Source organism: Schistocerca serialis, chromosome 4 (genome assembly GCF_023864345.2).
Source record: "Schistocerca serialis cubense isolate TAMUIC-IGC-003099 chromosome 4, iqSchSeri2.2, whole genome shotgun sequence".
Lineage (NCBI taxonomy): Eukaryota > Metazoa > Arthropoda > Insecta > Orthoptera > Acrididae > Schistocerca > Schistocerca serialis.
The window spans coordinates 718806581-718830452 of NC_064641.1; the positions used below are offsets into that span (position 1 = coordinate 718806581).

Consider the following 23872-nt stretch of genomic DNA (forward strand, 5'->3'; position numbering starts at 1 on the left):
GTATGGGCACTCTGCTTGCCGAATTTAAATTCACTCAGCGATTTAGTTCCATCCACAATGTTCTGATACCCAAGTGTTATTGAGTCACTGTCTGCCTGTGAAGTACCGTGCCAACCATGTCAAGTAGCGGTGTTGCCACACCTCCTGCAGATACCAAAATTATGTTTAGATAACGGCAAGTGATACCCCTCAGTGGCTACTGAGTACGTGCCCAGGTGTAGGCTTTGAACCCAAGTGGGTCTTTGGTGTTTCTCCCCCGTCATCATCTGGTAATGTTTTGTTACTGTAAAAAATGCCAAGCTGCTGAGGGCATACCAGAACCAGTATGACTGTGCCTAGTAAAGAACTGCAGTGATCAAACCAACCTTCAGGTGAGGACAATTGTACTTTTCTATGTCAATACGAATATTAGAAGTTGATTCCTTTCTGAAGCATCCATCCTGCCATTAAATGGAAGATACACAGTATACTGATGTATGATGAATCTACAAGATCAACGTAGCTTGTCCCAAAGAAGTCCAGTTTTGAAACCACAGAGAGGTGGAGGGAGGGTATTTTCTACTTTCCATAAAAACATTGTTTAACAGTTTATCAGGTTAACTTGTTGGCTTCAGTGCAACTATCAAGAAGAATAAAGAGTAAGGGTAACATGCAGAAGTGTCTCTCTATATTTCATTCCAGAGAGGAGTAAATATACGTGTGTGTGTGTGTGTGTGTGTGTGTGTGTGTGTGCACACCCCCCCCCCCCCCCCCACTTTTTTTTTATACACTTCACTATGTGAATGCATGAATTTGTCACATTTTGACAAACAATCTACAAAAGTGCACATTAAAAGTTTAAATCAACAGACCCCATCCGGTTAGAACAATAGCATACCTCAATTATTGAATTTGCAACTGACAATTAAAATAGAACTCACAAATCTACATCAAGTAGATTACTCTCAAATTCCATGGTAGAGTATGGATGTGCTGCATTCTACATCCCACAAGCTGCCAAAATAATTGTGGACACTTTATTGTTTACTTAATCCAAATATCTTTCAACATGAAATCTTCAGTTAACATTACCACAGTGTAACTGCATTTATACTGTAAATTAATGAGTTTTGGAATCTGTCAAAGTCTAAACCACATTGCAAAGGCCAGTCTCTAACTTACTAATCAAAATTAACTTTATGGTACATACATACATGATTTAAGAGAATCTTTAACATATTTCATTGAACTTTAAATAGTACAACTGCCCAATTAACAAATGTAGAGTAGAGAAGGTAACTGATCTACCTGCCAAAACATTTTTGTTTCAAGGAAAGCAAGAACAACTGTATGGTGGTAAGAATTCAAACCGTTTTTTTTTATTATTTTGTTAACTGTTGACAATGATTAACATTTTTGGTTTCAGCAACTGTTTGAGGGAACCAAATTTTGAAAAACAGAAAAGATGCGTGTCTATGTTGAGTTGTCTAACGTGATCTAAGACCTATTCTTAAATAAGTTGCTAAGCACTTATAACATTGATAAAAAATTCCTTGCTTTCTTCACTAAAGAATCCAAGCATAGCACAAAGGTCCTTTTACTTTCTTTCAATCAAGTATATGACAGAAAGCATGCATGAAAATAGTTCTGCTCTCATAGAATGGAAAGGACTTCTCATTTCATAATAAACTCTCTCTCCCACCGTTGGAGGTCACTAGAGATTTTCTTGTAATGAATTACTCTTTCAATATTCTATTGTGGTATACAGCTGTGTAGTCAGTCTGACAGTAAACCTCAACGTGCCTAGATATTTTCTTGAGGCACTGTCAAAACTGAAGCAGCAAAATTTTGTGTAGGAGATTGTTCAAGGCAGTAATGGCAATACCTTCCACATTCAGCAGTTTAGAAATTTCCATGTCTCTCAACTGAGCAAAATGACAATCTAAGGCAGAGAAGCTGTGTCCAGAGATAAGAAACTTATGTTCTACAGCATCAAATGTTTCATTAGTGTAAAGATAAACACCCAAAAACAAATTCACTTAATTTTTAGTGACTGCACACATCTCACTCCACATACCAACTGTCACATTAATCTCCATGTTGTAAGAAGACAACTGGAGACTAACACATACTACCACGTTTTGGGTCTATACACGAGATGCTGCAGGTCTATAAATGAGATGCTGCAGGTCTATACATTCCTGGTAGGGATCACTCCTGGCAGGGTGCTACCTATAAAACCAATTTTTATGGCCTTAAATGCTTGCTGTTGGTTTACTCATGATGAAGATGATGATGATGATGATGATGATGACAATGGGGATAGCTGTTGAAAGATCAAGAATTTTATTATAAATGATGCGGCTTGAGGATTTTAACAACTTTCTCCACTCCTCTGTGGGGCAATTCCAGTCCAGCTTTTGCAGTTTTGGCGAGTGATTTTTTCTCAAATTTTACATTTAGTCACTAATATTATACATATATCTAACTGCAGCCTTTGAAAGCAAAAGTCCAAAAAAATACTTGCACAAAACAGTGTGGTAAAACTTGACTGTAATCTCAGTGTTGGGCTGTTTCATTGTGAAGGCTCGAAGCATACTGTTCACATTCATGTCTGGAGTTCAGTATTTTTTGGCTTACTACGCCCTGTTGTAACAGCTTTCTTCTCTAACTAAGACCTGTTGTAATAGCTTTCTTCTCTCACAATATTCCTGTCTTGAAGACAGATCATATTTGAATGTTGAAATATCAGTTCACAACTGTGGTAATCTTTTTAATGCTTTATGGGAAATGTTTTTATACACCCTTTCAAATTTCCCTGTCGATTTAGGACAAAGCTTACAGTGTATTGACTGTGACTCTGATAATTATCCATTACGGCTACATCTTGCAATTGGCATAGTTAGCAGCAGTCTCCATCAAATAACTTCTCTGAAGGTTTTGGCCTCATTTAAAAAAAAATCTCCGAATGCTTCATCTTCATTCCCTCTAATTCTTTAGAACTATATTTGCACTTTACCTTAAACAAACAGACAACAAATTACCAACATTTCAGAAAGAAAATAACTTTTGTTCTTACTGGCTTATCTTTAAATAATGAACCACTACTTCCAAGATGTCTACAACAGTAAATTAACATGAAAGCTTCAAATGACACTTTAAAGACATGAAGGTAATAAAACTATTTAAATGTTGGCAAAAATAGTAATAGTAACTAATAATAATGACCTTTAATGATGTTGGTTTTGCCATTTTTCTTTTGTTTACTTCAGCAGTGTAGAACTTCCACCAATCCTTATGCAGCAGCTACCTTTTTCACTTCTCCTTCCCATTTCATTCCACATTGAAAGCTTCAACATCCACTCACAAGGTGGCAGATATGTCATGGCACTTTGATCTCTTCGGTGTGCAGCTGTCTCTGGCCATAGCAGCAGCACCATTTGTTAATGTCACAAACCACTACAATGGACGAGTATCCTCTTTAATCATACAGTTCTCCATTGGCATCAATGTGTACCTTACTATTGAACAAAACATGCTAACTGCCCAATTTTGGAACTTTGATTTATTAGCTTCCTCACTCTACAAATATTTGTTTTAGGGGAGGAATTATCTTTCTTGGTATAAATTCAATACTGGAAAGTCCTGGATGAAACACAAATATGGAAGGAGCAAAGGTAACCACTCACTGTACAGCTGAGGCACTGGACAGTCAACAGGCAAATAAATGCAGATACCACTGCTAAGCTCTCAGTGTCCTACCTGACTTGGCACTACAAACAAGTAGCATGTGCAATTGTATGTGGCTGTTTTGTTAGGCTGTTAGCTCACAAAAAGAATATTGCCCGGAAGCTAAGGAACAAATAAGATTCAAAGCATTCCTGTCAACTCCTCAATTATACAGTAAGTGGTTACCTTTAATCCCATTATTTCTTCACATACAACTTACCTTGTATGCAGATTCATACAACAACCACACTGGAAATATGATTTTCACTATGGATTCTGCTCCTAATTAATCATCCTGAGCAATATTTTAATAGCAGTTATTTCCCACTTTAGTAACAGTACTAACTATTTAGTACAAACAGCACATTTGCAGTATTTTGAAGAACAATGAGAAACATCAAAATCTGATGGATACTATATCAATTAAGGTACTGAAATTTCCTTGTAAAGACAGTCGGGTACTATTGAAATTCAGGTTCACAAATGCAAATGTTATTATATTTTGCCTGTAATCTGCTTCAGAATACGCACCAATATAAACAAACCATTCGCACATGTTCAATGCATCCATCCTCTTATACAACAGTGCGAGTGGAGGAACCTGTTGAATACTGCTATCTCTGTGGAATTTTCAATTGAAAATACTTACTTGTCCCTCTCCATCTCTGGCATGAGATTTAACATAGTACATTGGGCAAACTGTGATCTACTGGTACTTCAATAAAATCAAACAATTTAAGTAAGTGCAGTAAATCCAAAAATGTTTATATTTTCATATTTCAGGACAAGTTCAGAATGCATTAGCATCTAATGTAAGTGCAAAATTTATTTTTACTACGTACACAGTAATAAAATATTGGAACTTCAATGTGTTTGAAAATAAAAAAATTTGCTTTGTCCCACTAGTTATGCTATCAGTCTCATTAAATGCATAGAACCAACAATATGACAATTCTAAAAAAAAAATAATTAAAAGAAAATAATTTATTTTCACACATTAAACAGTTTACACATCTCATTTCTCAAACTGCTGATTTAAAATATAATAAAGGTTTCTATATACAGTCACTTCAAACTCAAATAAATTAAGAAACTAAAATATGTTTCAAAAAATTCTGCAACAGAAACAGAAATATCGTCCAGTCTAAAATCACAGTTTTTGAAAAAACATCATCAAATAAAGAACTCAAAAGCAAATTAATTTGTGGTCCACAAAACGCCCTTTGCTCCCAGTACTTTTAATTTCTGTTTTTTTTTAGTAAAATTATTAGCTTCCCTTTCTATGAAACCACTTCACCAAAAAATATCGTTTACCAATATCGTCATCAATGACTAAATAAAAATAAAGCAGAAGTCTTCAAAAAATAAAGAAAGCAACACAATGAAGATGTGTAATTGCCAAATACAACTTGATAATCAGAACTTTTAACATTGATTTTGTAACAAATCAATAATTTCTTTCAGTAGATGATACAAACTGTAGCATCACTGACAAGAAACTGAATACATTGATGGTATAAACAAATAACACCACACACATCATGCATTAAAATTTTCATGACATTATGGAACTGGCAGTCTAATGAAGGTTCCTGATTTCCAAACAAATTGGTAACACATCAGAACCTGGAATTTTGTACACTGATGAATGCACGAAGTGTTCAACATCGATGTCAACGTTCAAAAATATTGCTCCATAAAATTTATTTAACTTCATCTTGGTACATTTTCTAAGTCTTCTTGCCTTTGCCTCACATCTGGTACCCTTAACGTACGATCTTCTTCGATGTCATTTATTCTTGCTTGCAGCTGTGCAGCTACACCATTGGCAACCTCTGGAACATTTTGTGGATCCTGTGGAGCAGCATTGTCCTCAATGCCTCGTGCATCAGTCCCATCTTTGGGTGTGTCTACCTGATAAAGGATATTGTGACAGAGGGGGCACCTGTCTTGCACATACAACCATTTCCTCAGGCATACACCATGAAAAAAGTGATTGCAATGTGTAATTTTTGCACTTTTCATCTCTTGATAACAAATGGCACAGACATCATTTAACTCAACCAGCTGTTCTGGTGTGGCCTCAAGAAGTGAATTTATTTTATTTACTGCAGTGCGTCTTTTCTTGAACACGCTCCAGCCAGCTCGAGCTTCACACCAAATGTTGAAATATGCATGGACACACATCATTATGGCACGTATTGCACCACCAGATTCAAAAAACAAAATCCATGCTCCATTGAAAAACAGGAATATGCCAAAGCAGAATTCTACTGCATTTCCTGAAGCTCTAATATAATATACATAATCATCCAACTTCTCCCAGAACGTACTGCGGTATGCATCAATTAAGAAGAGAGAGTATATCAGGAGTGATACAACCACTTTTACTATCACTTCTATACTAAATGCTGAGACTGCAAACAGCCAAGTGCTGGTAGCATGCTGAGACCAAAGGTAAGTAAGGAGAGAAATTGGGAAAAGTATGAGGAAAGCACAGACTAACAATGCCCGAACATGTCTGTGCAGTGACGGATTGTGGGAAGCACTTAGAGACATTAACAACGGATTGACAATATTGTGTATAAAATGTAATAGGGCTGTAAATAAAAGACAGAAATTGCGACAAAGCCGAACAAATCTTTTCTCTGGGTCCAAACCAGTAAGTCCAGTTTGTAGCGCCAGTATGTAAAACAATATTGCAGAGACAGTGCCAATACTTCGATCATCATCTTCCTCTATTAAGAGGACCCACTGAAAGAAACAACCAATATAGTGACAAATGTAAGAAACAACACTTGCCATTCCAAGAACAGCCATCAATGTCTCGCAACCACTTATTAGAAGGCTCTTTGCCATCCCAAATAGTGCTCCTATTGCTGTAAGACTGCTTCCATCTTCTGCCAAGTGATCCACAAGCAAGATGCTGGCATGTTCCCAAACTCTGAGAATCCAGAACGTGCGAAGCACCGTAGGGACATTCAAACGGGTCCATTCAGTTTCTACAAGTGCTGAGAGCCCGTAATTATTTATGAAAGTCCTTGTGTTTTGGTATCCACTGAAAATTGTCTGAACAACTGCCAAAGCACTGTACCACAACACAAATTTCACTATTGCTAATGGAAGCAAGGCTGCAAAAACAGGTGCATGGTGTAGTACTGATGGTGGTAGTACTGGTAGCACTGCAAGGACCGATGGTGCCATAAAACTCACAGGTATGAGTTTTTGCACCAAACTGTACCTTGGACCTAGGTGCACATAAGTAAAAACAAAGGCTAGGAGACACTGTATGAAATAATTCTGAACTACTGCAAACCCGCAACCATTTGGATCAAACAGTTTGGTCAAGTTCAGAGAAAGAATATCTTCTAGGATGCTAGTATCACTTTCATCCACCATTGATGTTATAACAGTCTTCATTGTACTAACATTTGTCCAGTATGAGACAAATACAATTCCAACAGACATCAGGTACATATAAACAATCATCAGATGCTTCGTTCGCAGCATAAATACGCACATTGCTGCTATGATACCTGGAAAGAAAAGAAGAAACAAGAAAGGTAATTAAAAACATTGTACCCATCACATGTATAACAAGAAGTTACTAACATATTCAACATTTTTATGAATTTCCGGTCTTCTGAAAAGTGATAAAACCCCTCCAATGACATTGGTGGTGAGGACAGACAATTAAACAAGTTACTATACTGATACATACACTCCCAATGATACCGTATGGTGAATGGCTGAGAGTACGTACACACAACATGGACTGGCCAGGTAAATTGCTACTGCAATAGCATGACAGCAAAATTTAACAAACTGCAACTAACTTACTAAATTTCTTGCACATCTAAAAAATCACATAAAAATAGAACTGAGATATAAGGATTAATGATTCATATTTACATTCTGTGTCATTTTACTCTAGTGTTCCTTATGCACATGAAGTGTGCACCCTGCAAACCATTTAACATTTGTTTGAAAATACAAAATGTTCTTAAAATGAACTTTATCTAAACAATATTGCATTGTATAATGGTGAATCTATTTTAAGAGTAGTGATGTAGCATAATCATGAGCTTCATAACACTGAATTTTAGTTGGTCAATATCATCCACATTATTTCAAACAGTGTTTGAAACAGACAATACCCAAAGTACCTGCCACCACACACTGGAAAGTAGGTGTCTGTGTTATTTTGTCCATAAAGCAACAATAATTTATGTTTTACATGTTTTTGTGATGATTAATTATAAGTTTGTCTGACGACTACACTCCATAAAATGTGTGTATTGTAACAAAAAATACGTTTTGACACCATTCAACAGCCAACATAAATAGATTATTTCTTCTTTTGTTTTTTTAACTAAAAGATCTGCATTATCAAACATTTGAATATTATGATAGATAAATAAAAATATTAAAGTCACATAGTCTCTCCTGCTACATCCTGTCTCTTACCACCAAGTTGGTGAACCCTGAAAACCTGAGAAACCTTGTGAAGGATTAGGTACCCTACCCCAGCAGGAAATGAGTCAGGGAAGACGAGAGCAGAATAAATGCTCCTCTGAAAGAAAAGGGTTGAATGTAGGGCCCTCGTATTTTTACCTACTTGATCCTCTGCTGCCTTCACTACTTCATCCCTCAAAGCTACCCATTGTTCTTCTACTGTATTTCTTTCCCCCATTCCTGTCTACGGTTCCCCTGTTGAGTTAAAGATTGGAATTAGTTGCCCTCCAAGAGATAAGATGGAAGCTTGAAGGAGAAATACGGAAGCAAAATTTTACATTATATTACTCTGCGAGAGGTGATTGACAACGAAATGGTGTTGGGTTCATGGTAACAAAAATATGTGCAAATCTATCCTTCCTTTCATGTCATGTAATGACATAATATGCATCCTCATGTAATATCACATTCTACTATGGAAATAATTGTGACGTATACTGTGTTGTGTGGAAGAACTAAAGATGTTTCATTGGACATTTCAGTACACTGTTTGAAAAATAAGAATACATGCTAATCTTTTCTATAAAACCATAAAATACAATAAAAATAATAATATTTCAGAATAAAAGGAAGATTCCACAATATGACTTTTGCAAACATGTACGCTCCAACAGAAGGGTCAGACGAGGATCTGGTTCATAAGTTTTACATCAACTGCATGAGGTCTGTGAAAAGTTACCTGTACAAGGTTCAAGAATAGTCTTGGGGGATTACAATCCAAAGTTTCAAAAAGAACCAACTTTTAATGCCCATTTTGGTAAGGAGAGCTTGCATGAGGAACGAAGTGCTAGTGGGCTGAGAGCTGCCCAGTTTGCACCTGCCAATGACCTTAAAGCAATAAGCATGTTTCCCCACAAAAAATATTCACAAAGGGACCTGGAAAATTCAGAAAAAAGTGATACAAATCAAACTGACCACATATTGGTATCCAAAAGGTGGGCAAGCAACATTAAAATGTGCGCACATTTCAGGGAGCAAACTCAGACTTCGACCACTACCATGGAGCTGCAAAAATGAAGTGAAAGACTGCTAGGGCATATAAAGGGAAAACTAGGGGAATTCTCAAATGGTAAGTAGACAAACTGGAAGACAGAGTTACAGTATTTGGATATCAGAATAAATTGAAACTGAAACTACAGTTAATGGAGCACAGTATTGACATAGATAAGGAATGGGAAGGTGAAAATATTCGTATGGAGTGTAGCCATGTATGGAAGTGAAACATGGACGATAAGTAGTTTGGACAAGAAGAGAATAGAAGCTTTCGAAATGTGGTGCTACAGAAGAATGCTGAAGATTAGATGGGTAGATCACATAACTAATGAGGAAGTATTGAATAGGATTGGGGAGAAGAGAAGTTTGTGGCACAACTTGACTAGAAGAAGGGATCGGTTGGTAGGACATGTTCTGAGGCATCAAGGGATCACCAATTTAGCATTGGAGGGCAGCGTGGAGGGTAAAAATCGTAGAGGGAGACCAAGAGATGAATACACTAAGCAGATTCAGAAGGATGTAGGTTGCAGTAGGTACTGGGAGATGAAAAAGCTTGCACAGGATAGAGTAGCATGGAGAGCAGCATCAAACCAGTCTCAGGACTGAAGACCACAACAACAACAACAACAACAGGAATGGGAATGTATTAAGAATATCATAACTGTGGCAAAGGGCATAACAGATGAATCCACAATGACTAGAAATGAGGAGTGATATGAGGAGGGATGCAGACAAGTGGTGCAACAGAATAAAAAGCAAGACTAAAATGCCTGCAATGAAATACGAGAATTAACCAGGCAATGTATAATGAAAAGAGGGCAGAGACAGCAAGGGTATGCACAAGAAAGAAAAAGAAGAGCCTAAAAAAGAAATGTAAAGACATGAAAGAGCATTGTAATAGGAATGAGAGTACCAAGTTTTGTAAGAAGTTAAAGAAGGAACACAAGGATACAGACTTAAAATAATAGGATGCAAGGATAAAGATGGAAACCTGATAACAAAAGAGGCAAGTGATAACAGATGGAGAGATTATGTTAAAGAAATGCTGGATGGTGATCACACTGAAAAGGAAGCAACCGATATACCATACAGTAGAACCAAAAATAGAAGAGCTTGCTTTTGCAGAATTACAGAAGGTGGTGAATTGTAAAAAAAAAAAAAGAAAAAAAAAATCACAAATCTCCATGAAATGACACAATAATTGCCGAGCTGTTAAAGAGAGGAGACATTACTTTACACAAACAGATACATAAACTTATCTGTTTAATCTGAAATTAAGGAAGAACTCCAGAAGAATGGACTATAGGTGTAATCGGACCCATACATAATAAAGGCTACAAGGCATGTTACTCTAACTGCAGAGGGATCATTCTGTTGATCGTGGCATACAGGGTTTTATCTGGAATCCTATACAATAGTTTAGTCTCATATGCGGAAGATATATTGCACGATTATCAGTGTGGCTTTAGGCCTAATAGATCAACTGTGGACCAAATATTAATTCTGAGGCAAATACAAGAAAAAGTGTATCAAATTAATTTAAAATTCTACAATATCTACACAGACATTAAGCAGGTTTTTAATAGTCTAAACAGAGAAGAGATGTTAGAAGATACCAGACTGTTTATATACCATCCAAATATAATTCTGTTATTAACGCAACCTTGGCTGGTTCACAGGCAAGGTTGAGTGGGTGTGGAATTAAGTGATTGTTTCAATAGCAATAATGGTTTTAGGCAGGATGATGTTCTTCCCACAGCGTTTTTCAATTTGACCTTAGAAGCGATTGTATGAAAAATGCAAATATCTGCACAAATAGGTATAAGAACCACACAAATTGGCTGCATATGCTGATGACATTGCAGTTGCTAGTTGATGAAGAATGTCACTGGAAAGAGTAGTGGTGGAACTGAAAGAAGCTGCACAGCATAGGGAACTGGAAATTAATCAAATCTGAAACTAAATATACGAAATTCCATAGAACAGGGGGGAGGGGGGGGAAGAAAATTCTATGTCCACTGAAATAAAAGCCCGCATTTTAAGTGGTAATAGGAGTTGTTATACATTTAAAAAGCTAATGACAATGAGTATGATAAACAGAGGACAAACTGACAGCTACAAATGGTTATATGTAGGTTATGATTAAGCCAGTGGTTACATATGGACGTGAAACATGGACCCTAACCAGCACTGATGAACAACAACTCAGAGTATCTGAATGAAAAATACTATGGAAAATTTATAGAGGGATCCAAAATAATGATGGTACCTGGAAAGCAAGACCAATTATGAGTTGGACCATCTCGTACAAAGAACTGATATTGTCGCAGAAGCATTCCACATTCAAGACATCTTGGAGCTGTGTAAAACAGTGGATCCTAGAATGAAGGAGGAAGATAAAGTTGCACATCTTATGAAGCTTCCCAACATGCTGATCAAGGTCTCCATCACCGTTAGAAGCTCCAGTCGATCACCTAGCCGCCACAACCTGGGAAACTAAAGGGTGCGACCTTCCTTGGAGGTGAGACTGCCAAAGAGATCACTACAAAAATGACAGGAAACTACGTTGATATCCTCATGGATGGCCGACCAGCCCAAGCTTTTGTGGACTCCGGAACAACATACTCAGTCATTTTGGAGAAGTACCATCGCCAGTTGCAGAAAACTATTCGTCGACAACAAAACATCTCTGCTATAGGTGGATAATGGTAAATATATAAAACCTACAGGAAGATGTGTCATTCATGTGGGAGGTGGATAATGGTAAATATATAAAACCTACAGGAAGATGTGTCATTCATGTGGGTAGAAGTGGCCATACACAGCCCTTAGAATTCATCGTCTTACAAGAGTGTAGTCATGATGTCATTCTCGGATGGGACTTTTTGAAAGCTTCTCAGGCAATTATAGATTGTGGTCACTAAGATTATGCTAGATGAGATGAGATACTGTGGACAAAAAGATGCACATCCGAGTGTGTGGAGACTATGTGCGCTGGATGAAGTGATCATTCCTGCAGTCAGAGCTAGAAAGGTAAATGTCATGTGTCATGCCATGCATCAACCCACATAGTGGAATGTAAGAGAAGCACACCACTGAAGAATAACTTGGTCATCCCAGCCTCTGTCATCTTGTTTAAGAATGGATTCGGTGAAGTGTGGATAGTTAACTGTTGCCAAGAACCACAGATCCTTCCAAGACACATGTGCGTAGCAAATCCTGAGCCGTTAACTGTCGAACAGTTGGCATCATAGAAACCTCCCATGCCGAGTCTGTGAGCGAAATTGGCGCTACCACTATGACACAAGATCTCCTAGCTCAACTATCACCAGATCTCACTAAGGAACAACAGAAGAAGCTACTTGCCATTCTTCAAAAGTTATTTGAATGCTTCAACCGACAAGAGAAGAGCAAATTATACAAATCAACAGTGAAGCACCAGGTTAGCACTGGAGACGATCAACCAATAAGCCAGAGAGCATACTGTGTGTCAGCAACGGAATGTCGAATAATTTGTGATGAGGTAGAGAAAATGATGAAGAATGACATCATTCAGCCTTCGCAGAGCCCATGGTCGTCACCACTGGTTCTCGTCAGATAGAAGAATGGCAGTTGGTGCTTTTGTGTTGATTAACGGAAGCTTAATAACATAACTAAAAAGGACGTTTACTCCCTTCCATGAACTGACGATACACTAGATTGTCTAAAGGGGGCTAAGTTTTTCTCAACCATGAACATGTACTCAGGATACTGGCAAATCGAAGTACATGAGGTTGATCATGAGAAAACTGCCTTCATCACCCCAGAGAGCCTGTATGAGTTTAAGGTAATGCCGTTTGGTTTATGTTATGCACCAGCAACTTTTGAACAGATGATGGATAATCTTCTAAGTCACCTGAAGTGGACGATGTGTCTTTGTTATTTATATGACATTATAGTGTTCTCAGACACATTTGATGAACACACAAAAAGACTGAGGACCATTCTTAAGTGTCTCCAACAAGCTGGACTGAAACTTAATCTAAGAAAGTGTCTCTTTGGAGCAAAAGAAATCAAAATACTTGGACACCTTTTGCCAAATGAAGGTGTGCAGCCAGAACCAGAAAAGGTGAGATCTATAACGAAATTTCCTAGTGCTAAAAGTTTAATCAAAAACTTTTGTATCGAAGCCAGGCCACTCTAAGAGTTGTTAAAAGTAGATACTAAATTTGCTCAACAAGATTCTTTCAATGTGCTGCGAAAAGCTCTGATGACTGACCCTGTACTTGGTCTGTATGATGAGAGAGCACCTACAGAACTACACACAGATGCCAGTTGGTATGGGATCAGTGCTGTTTTGGTGCAAATTTTGGATGGAAAAGAGAAGGTTATAGCCTAGTGATCTGGGCCATGTGCAAATTTCAACAATATCTCTATGGAAGGCCATTCATAGTTGTTACAGACCATCATTCTTTGTTGTTTTACAGGTCTTAAGGATCCAACAGGACAACTCACCAGGTGGGCACTACATCTTCAAGAGTATGACAATACCATAGCGTACAAAAGTGGAAGAAAACACCAAGATGCTGACTGTTTCTCAAGAAACCCGGTGCAAGACCATCAAGACTTTGATGACGATAGCGACTGTCTCGCTGCACTCCAGGATCTCTCTACTGAGCACAAGAAGAATGTCAAGATATCTCAAATTATGCTTGCCTTAAATCAGTCAGAGGATGTGAAAGGACAATTTAAGGTAGTTAATGGATTACTTTGCAAGAAAAACTTTGACCTGTTTGGAAAGAGATGGTCACCAATGATTCCTTAACACATGCACTTAGATGTTCTAGAAATTCCATGATGCATGTGTGGCCAGACATTTAGGATTTATTAAGACATATGACAGGATCCGCAGGAGATTCTTCTGGCCAGGTTTATTGAGGAGGGTCCATCACTATGTATCGCACTGTCAAGAATGCGAGAGGAAAAAGGAAGTTCCTCAGAAACCACCTGGCCAACTTGTACCAATTCCACTAGATGAAACACCTTTCCAGCATGTTGGGACTGACCTCCTCGGATGATTTTCAATGTCTGCTAGTGGCAATAGATGATTATTGTTTGCACTGATTATCTGACATGCTGTGCCATAACAAAAGCTGTGAAAACAGCTGATGCATTCGAGGTAGCCAAATTCATCGTGGAAGACATTGTATTAAAACATGGTGCCCCAAGGTCGTTAATTACAGATCGAGGGAAAGTTTTTCAATTGAATCTTGTGACAGAGATAAACCGTCAGTGCAACATTACTCATCACATGATTACTGCCTACCATCTGCAAACTAACGGATTTAATGAACACCTTAATAAGACCTTGGCCAACATGCTATCAATGTTGAGCAGAGCAACTGGGATGAAGTGCTATCTTTCATGATGTTTGCCTACAACACCGCCAAACAAGACACCACACGATTTATGCCATTTTTCCTGGTGCATGGGTGTGAGGTGACTACGGCGATGGACACTGTGTTCCCGTTACATACTGATAACGTAGACGATGACATCAGCCAGGTGTTAACCAGAACTGAGGAAGCTCGGCAGTTAGCTTGACTCCACACGCTGTAGGCTCAAGAAAACAATCGCCGAAGGTATGACACGAGCCGCCACCCTGTTGTCTACCATCCTGGTGACATTGTCTGGATCTCCACTCCTGTAGGGAAGGTTGGTCTCTCTGAGAAGCTCCTCAGGCACTACTTTGGACCTTATAAGGTCGTAACACAGTTGTCCGATATTACTTATGAAGTTGAAGATTATGACCCCGACACAAGACAACGAAAGATAAGAGATACAGTCCACGTGCTGCAAATGAAGCCCTATAAGCATCCTGCAACCCAGGGTAAATTCGAAGTTCCAGTGACAGGCGTCAAGCAGAAAGGTGATGAAGAGCATAGTGGCAAAGGAGGTTCTAATAAGATCACCGCCAGGGCAAATATCAGTCATCGGGAGTTGGAGTATGCACGACTGATGACTCGTTCCCGGACTAGGAGGATGTAACACCGCGACACTGTTCTCTTAAGGAGGGAGCAATGTCGCAGAAACAGCTGAGTAACAAAGTCACCGTGGTGTAGTGGGTATGATACTAGACTGTTGCATGGAGGGCCAGGAGTTCAAAACTCACCCAAACTTTAAAATTTTAATTTCTATATTCGGTTCAAGTACATTCTATAAGTATCCACAAATGTCAAGAATCATTGTACTGGTATGTACTGTAACTGTATATATACCACATGTGTTCTGGCCAAAGGCAGTTTGCTCCGCGCTCTTGTATGTGCAAGTGCTGAATAAACCTCCGTTAAGTGAAGTTAGTGTTTGCCATTCATCTAATTACACCTTCTTCTACATGACAATATCATAAAGCTAATTAAAAGTAAAAGAATAGCCTGGCTGGGACATGTCCCGAGGCTAGAGGACACAAGAACTACAAAGTAAGTCTTTCAATGGAAACCAACAGGAAGAAGATTAAAAGGAAGACTATTTAAGCAGTGGTTAGACAATGTGGAAGAAAACCTCAAAGCCCAAGCAATCAGAGTATGGAGAAGGAACACAAATGACAGAACAAAGTGGAAGGAAATTGTTAAGGAGGCAAAGGTTGTGAAGCGACAATAATAATAATAATAATAATAATAATAATTCCCGTAGAGGCCCGGGAAAAGAATAGGCCTTCGGTATGTTCTGCCAGTCGTAACAGGCGACGAAAAGAACAAACCACTAATAGGGCTAACCCCCCTTTTAGTGTGATTAGTTGGTTCAGGACAGAACTAATGAAGCCTCGGACAAGCGCTGTCATGGTCGGGGACGACGCTTGAACCCTATGCCCGTCCACAATGGTAACGACACTGCTAGCCACACGGAAAATGATTTAAATCCAAATAGAGGTGTTTTGCAGGATATGCTTCCTGCAGCCACCCTAGAAGGAAAACAAAGACAGAGGATGAGATGGTCGGATGAAGTTAACCGACACCTCATGTTCTGTTATTACCCAGCAACAAACTTAGGAACCAACACAACTGCATACAGATCACAAGTATGCACAACATTTATTACCAGATACCCAGAATTAAAATTTTTAACAGAACAACAACTAGCTGATCAGATCCGTGTAATAATCAGAAACAACAGGATACCCCAGTCAGAATTAGAAAACATCAAACAAAAAGTACAACAAATACTGGAACAAAATAATGTGCAATCAGAAGAAGAAGAAAATACAGTAATTGACTCAAACATCCCAAAACAAACAAACGAAGAACAACACACATCAATTAAACAATCAGAGGAAAACGAAATCTTAAGACAGCGACCAGAACAAGCACAAATAGAACATGAAGTGACACACATGTTAGATATAGAAGAAAAATTACAGCTAACATATACAGAATACAAAGACACAAATACAGACATTAGACCATTCTTGCATAGACCACCAAATAACCCACAAGTCGAAACAACAATAACAACTATCAACACAATCATACACAACAAAATAAATGAAAACACAACTATGGAAGAGTTACAACTACTGGTTTATATAGGAGCACTCACTACACTAAATATACACACTAGGCAGAGATCAGAACAAACCAACACACAGAAGAAACCCACAAAACCAACATGGCAACACAGGCTACAGATCAGAATAGCAAAAATGAGAAAAGACATCAGACAGCTAACACAATTTATAAGAAATATCAGACAAAAAACGAAAAAGGTTAGGTAAAATCTCACAACAAGAAGCGATAGAGCAATTAGATGAAAAGAAGCAGAAATTACAAGCATTGGCCAAATGACTTAGAAGATACAAAAAAAGTGAAAATCGAAGGAAACAAAACCAAACATTCAACACAAACCAAAAGAAATTTTATCAGACAATAGATAACACACACATTAAAATAGACAACCCACCAAACATAACAGACATGGAACACTTCTGGAGCAACATATGGTCAAACCCAGTACAGCATAACAGGCATGCACAGTGGATACAAGCAGAAACAGACGCATACAAGATGATTCCACAAATGCCTGAAGTGATAATTCTGCAACATGAAGTCACCCGAGCAATTAATTCTACTCACAATTGGAAAGCCCCTGGAAAAGATAAAATAGCAAATTTCTGGCTAAAGAAGTTCACCTCAACACATTCACATCTACCTAAATTATTTAACAAACGTAATTGTTGGGTTCAAATTAATGATACGAATATAACACACAACAAGATTATAAATGAAGAACAAAAAGGCTGTTGCAAAGGAGCATGAGGATGTAAAGAGCAACTGATAATAGATGCAGAGGTGACATATCAAGCTAAAACTGAACAAAGGTCGCTACACTATGCATACATTGATTACCAAAAAGCTTTTGATAGTGTACCCCACTCATGGTTACTACAAATATTGGAAATACACAAAGTAGATCCTAAATTGATACAGTTCCTAAACATAGTAATGAAAAATTGGAAAACCACACTTAATATCCAAATAAATTCAAATAATATCACATCACAGCCAATACAGATTAAGCGTGGAATATACCAAGGAGACTCATTAAGTCCTTTCTGGTTCTGCCTTGCTCTGAACCCACTATCCAACATGCTGAATAATACAAATTATGGATACAATATTATTGGAACATACCCACACAAAATCACACATTTGCTACACATGGATGATCTAAAACTACTGGCAGCAACAAATCAACAACTCAACCAATTACTAAAGATAACAGAAGTATTCAGCAATGATATAAATATGGCTTTTGGAACAGACAAATGTAAGAAAAATAGCATAGTCAAGGGAAAACACACTAAACAAGAAGATTACATATTGGATAACCACAGCGACTGCATAGAAGCGATGGAAAAAACAGATGCCTATAAATATCTAGGATACAGACAAAAAATAGGAATAGATAATACAAATATTAAAGAAGAACTAAAAGAAAAATATAGACAAAGACTAACAAAAATACTGAAAACAGAATTGACAGCAAGAAACAAGACAAAAGCTATAAATACCTATGCTATACCAATATTGACCTACTCATTTGGAGTAGTGAAATGGAGTAACACAGACCCAGAAGCACTCAATACACTTACACAATCACAATGCCAGTTATATTTATTCAGTTAAATAGTTTAATAAGTAAAATCATTTAAATAAAGACTTAGAATAAAAAATGAGATTCAAACACACAACCTTCTGTAGTAAGGAATGTACCTTTACCACTACATCACAACACTGCTCTGTATCCTGTTGTTTTATTTTACACAATATACCAGATATTTTTTCCTCAATTACTTGCAAGTGAGGGCTCACCATATTAAATAATTGTAGGATGTAATATCTGGGACCTTAACCTACAGTGTGGTTTCAAAAATTCAATCTCGCCCCTGCGTACCTCTCCTTGTCAGATCATTAGTAATCAAAATTATCTACAACTAAAATTCTCTACCAACCTGTAAGATGGAATTGCACAAGATTGACTAACAGGACATTATTTGCTGCCACCTCAAATGTGTGTGTTCATTTGACCTGCACTTCCACAGTAATTTGAAACTCTACCTATTGTTTGCAAGTGGATGTGGCTTCAACATGATAGTGCAGTATCTCATTACCACATTAAAGAACATGAGCATCTGAACAACAGATACTCTCACTGACAAACTGGAAGTGGAGGTCCTCCACCATGGTCAGTAAAATTCTCGGTATTCACTCTACAGACACTTCCCCTGGGGTTACATGAACTTGTTTGTGCATAAGGTCCCATAAGGATCTAAAGACACTGTGCAATAAATAGTGTTACATGAGAGAGGGAAAATCTGATCTACTATTGTTACACTAGCAACGAGACTGCTGGATCGAAAGGGATCAGGCAGTTTTATGGTAATCTTAATATTTTAGAAGAACATCATTTCCTGAGACTAACCATGTAAACTTTAAAGTATTCTGCTGTGGTAACATAAGTTACACTTAACACACACACACACTTTCCTCCTTCAGCTGGCACCTATGAGCAAGTTTGCTGCATCTACAGTACAGGCACACAGTCAAAAGCTTTTTCCCTCTATGGAGTGGAGCCTGTAAAACAGAAGGTAGATAATGGTACACAGAAACTCTGAATAAGGCTGAGGTGTGCCTGTTCCACTCAACTGGTGACTGAAAGATAAGGGTCTAGTATTGAGATCCAGTCCAGTACGCAATTTTAATCTGTCAATATATGTCATTATTGCCATTACCTGCTGATGGGCTCCTAATAGGTAGCTACTTAAAAAATAATTTGCTTGCTCAATTTTATCCAAACATAGGGTCACTGATTCAAGAACACTCATACTGTATTATTTGAATAGGGTTGAACGACTACATGCATGTATGAACAATAACCAGAAACTTTCAAACAGTAGCGACTTTGGAAACGATAAGTAGGTTTGGTGCGACATTACTTGGGGAAGAATGAAGAACCAAGAAGAATCAACAGTACAGATATCAAAATTGCAATTACTGAGTGCTATTAAGGTTTCTGACAAGGTCATTATTTTAGTTAGATATTTGTCTTATGAGAAATAAAAAACTGGTCTGATCTGTAGACATGCAATTTAATTAGAAGTCGCTTGTGAGGAACAGTGTCAAAAGCCTTATGGAAACCTAAAAATATGCAATCAATTTGATGTCCACTGTTGATTGCACTTATTACTACGTGTTTCACAAGAATGATATTTTCTTAAACTGTGTTAGCCGTTTGTCAATAAATTGTTTCTTTCAGGTTATTCTTTATGTTCAAGCACAGTATATGTTCTAAATCCTACTGCAAACAGACACTAGTGATATGGGTCTGCAATACAGTGCATTACTCCTAATTTCTTTCTCAGGTATTGCTGCGTCTTGTGCAGCTTTCCAATCTTTGAGTACTGTTCTTTCTACAAGTGAGCAGTTGTATATGAATGACAAGTATGGAGCTACCGTATCAGCGTACTCTGAAGGGAACTTGACTATTATATAATCTAGACTGGAAGCCTTGACTTTCCTAAATGTTTCAAGCTGCTTTGCCATACCAAGGATATATACTTCTAAGTTATCCATGTTCACAGCAGTTCTTGATTTCAATTCACCAATATTTACTTCATCATCTTTTGTGGAGGAATTTCGGATACCCATGTTTAGTAACTCTGCTCTAGTGGCACCGCTGTCAATTACATCACCATTGTTATCGAGCAGTGAAGGTATTGATTGTCCTGCCACTGGCAGACTTTACATATGATCAGAAACTCTTTGGGTTTGCTGCCAGATTCTGACACAGCATTTTGTTGTGGAAACTTTTTAAGGAAACATGCACTGACGTTCACACTAAATTTCGAGCGCCTGTAAAACTTCGTCAATGTTGGGGATTTTGCATTCTTTTAAATGTGACCCCCCCCCTTTTTTTTATTTTTTTTTGTCGCTTCAGCAATAGTGTTTGACCTGTTTTGTGTACCATGAGGGAGGGGGGGGGGGGGGGTCAGAACCATGCCTTATTAATTTGTTTGGTATCTATCTCTCAACTGCCGTCAACACTTTTTCTTTGAATCCAAACCACATCTGGTCTACACTTACATAGTCAGACTGGAAGAAGTGGAGACTGTCTTAGGATTTCGCATTTATTTTTGGTGGGTTTGGATGATATGGTATTCAGTCCAGCTACAACAACCTCATAGTCACTAATCCCTTTATCTGTCATAATGGTCCTTATTTGGTCAGGATTATTTGTCACTAAGAGTAAAGTATGTTATCACAACCATTTACGTTTCTAGTGGGCTCCTGAACTAGTTGTTCAAAATAATTTTCTGCGAAGGCACTCAGTACGATTTCGGACAGCGTTTTATGCCTACCACCAATATTAAACATGTATTTTCATCTACATATTGAAGGTAGATTGAAGTCATCACCAACTATGATTGTATGAAAGGCGTATCGATTTGAAATTACACTTAATTTTTCTTTGAACCATTCAGCAACTGTATCATCTAAGCTGGGGTGGGCGTGTCGGTAAAAGGTTTCAGTTGTTAATTTATTATGGTTGTCAAGTATAACCTCTACCCATACTAACTCAGCACTCTATCCTTTCTAAACAATGTTAGGACTTTTGTAGACTTATTTTTGGCTTTAGCCAGGTTTCCATACCTATAATGATTTGATATTCAGTGCTTTCTATTAGCGCTTTGAGTTCTGGTTCTTACAACTACAATACTGATTCTCCCAATGTCTTCACTTTTTCTATGTTCGTCCTGCACCTTTTGAAACTGAAGCCCTTTCTGCAGTTTCCAGATACCTTCTAACCTAAAAAAAACTGCCCCATCTCCTCCACAAAACTGCCTCTACCCATGTAGCCGCTTCCTGAGTAGTGAACACCTGAAATATTTTGAAGTACCGAGAAACCCACCATCCTATGCCGCAAGTTGAGGAATCTGCAAACTACACAGTCACAGAACTGTCTGGGCCTCTGCTTCCGACATTCCACTAGGCTCTTTAGCATAGGACCACAATCAGTTCTCTCAATGATGCTACTGATGGTGAGCTATGCATTCATCTCAAAAGCCGGACTAGCAATCTTTATTACTTCCGCTAGCCACCTGAAATGAGAGAGAATCTTTGCCGATTCAAAGTGACACACATTGTTAGTACTAACATGAGCCATCACCTGCAGCTGGCTGCATCTTGTGCTCTTCATGGCCCGTTCCATATATGGAATGACTCCTCCTGCATACCGAGAGCACACTGGATTCCTTCCCTCCTTCGCGGCCATATCCCTAAGTCGCCTCATTACACACCTAATGTTGGAGCTCCCAACTATCAGTAATCCCAGTCTCTGTGAATGTCCAGACCTTGCAGGTCAAGAGGATTACTCTGGAAAAGGGCGAGTGACTTCATCTTACTCAGGGACTTCATCAGTCACAGATAGTACCCAAAACCGTTCATCAGACAAACTGAGGAGGCCCTCCAATTGGCCCCTGGGAAAGGCATTTGCTGCTGGGCACACCTTGGAACGATATCCCATTTGATCATGGGTGAGGGATCAACCTAACTAGAGGCAGAACCTGGGGTGGCCACAGTAGTGGACCAATTAGTGGACATGTGGGTCATTTGTTGGACTGCCCCGTCCGGTCCTCCAGTAATGCCCACTGGCAACAGCTTCCAGCTGTTTGTTGAAGCTAAAGAATACTGATGAAATATAAAATAAGTCATTTCATGAATCTGAACACACATTGAACTTAACATGTTTTTATCATTGTGTGTAAAAGTGTTACTGTGTTTAGTAGCAATGTGACATTCTGTACATTCATTTATGTTAGTAGAAGATAGCTATTATTTTAATAGTGCTATGTATGGTATCCCTTCTACGAGTCATCAGGCACATTTTCTCTAGTGTTGCAGAAGATATTTGCAATTTTGTTTTTGAAATGTGTAGTTGCAGTCAGTTCACACAATACTGCTCATCACGTCCTTTGCATTACTTCCCAAGTCGACAGAAAACATTGGTTTGTTTCCTGTTGAAAACAAAGTTATTTTTAAAGGAGAATCTTACACGTTCATTCGAAAGACTGGTTCCACATAAGTCTAGTGTGAGACTTCTTTTATCAATATATATTCACAGTGACATTAAAAAACAAAGAATAATTAGTATCCACAGGCGACAGAGCACTGCCCTGGCCTGCTCTGATTGCTACCACTGCGCAGCAGCATTACTCAGTCACAGCTGGAGTACTCATTATTCTTCATGTTCTACTGTCTGTGTTAATACATCCCTGTAACACAAACACCACAATAGACTATTTTGGGACTGTTCTATTGAACGGGCACATAAAAATTCCATTTTAAAAATAATTTTGTTTCCAACAGAAAACAAACCGACACTTTCTGTCGACACTGGGCGTCCCATGAAAGGTGTGTTGAACAAACTTATTTGGGCTGACTGCAATGAAACAATGCTAAAACAAAGTTGCAAATATCCCCAAATCATCTCATAAGATGTGCCTGATAATCTTGAGCAGGGAAACCCAAGTATACTCAATTTCAGTAATATAATTGTTAGCACTTGACAATGGCTGAATAAGCTAAAACTGAGCAGTTTTCTTAGAGTTAAGAGGTGCCCCCCCTCCCATAAAATAAAAACACATAGTGTTGGAATACAGAGACATAGAATATCACAGGTGTCATATACTAAATGTGTCCCCTCTTGTACAGCAAGGTATATATGGGTCATGGAGAAATGTCTTATTCTGAGTTTAGTCAGAAACACTGACTTCCTTTTCAGCGTATTGGAGAGGCTTGGTGAGAGATCTTCTCACACATCACTTATGAATGAAACAAAATGGTGTTAGGATGTGCAAATAGTGTTACGTTACACAGTTAAAATGTACAGTGGATACAGAAATGCATGATAATTAAATGGTTTGTGTTATTTCTATCATCATCTTGTTTGTTACTTGCAGTCACTGTTCTTCAAACTGACACAATTTTTCTTGTTGTCAATCAAATGGGAATCTACATGGGTACAGGGTAATCTTACTGTTGCCACTGTGTTGTTGTTCAGCTAATACATGTGAATACCACTGCCTCCAATTCCAACATGCCCTGTTACCCAACAGGAATCG

General features: G+C 38.2%; 1 protein-coding gene across 1 annotated transcript in view; it reads right to left on the reverse strand.

The window, feature by feature from the left end:
* Window positions 1–4448: 4448 nt before the first annotated feature.
* The window catches only part of LOC126473243 (protein TRC8 homolog), a 43406-nt gene continuing 23982 nt past the window's right edge, over window positions 4449–23872 (reverse strand). Inside the window, exon 2 of the mRNA XM_050100160.1 lies at window positions 4449–7244. Coding sequence (XP_049956117.1) covers window positions 5422–7244 — 1823 coding nt within the window. The 3' untranslated portion in view covers window positions 4449–5421. The remainder of the gene's footprint in view (window positions 7245–23872) is intronic.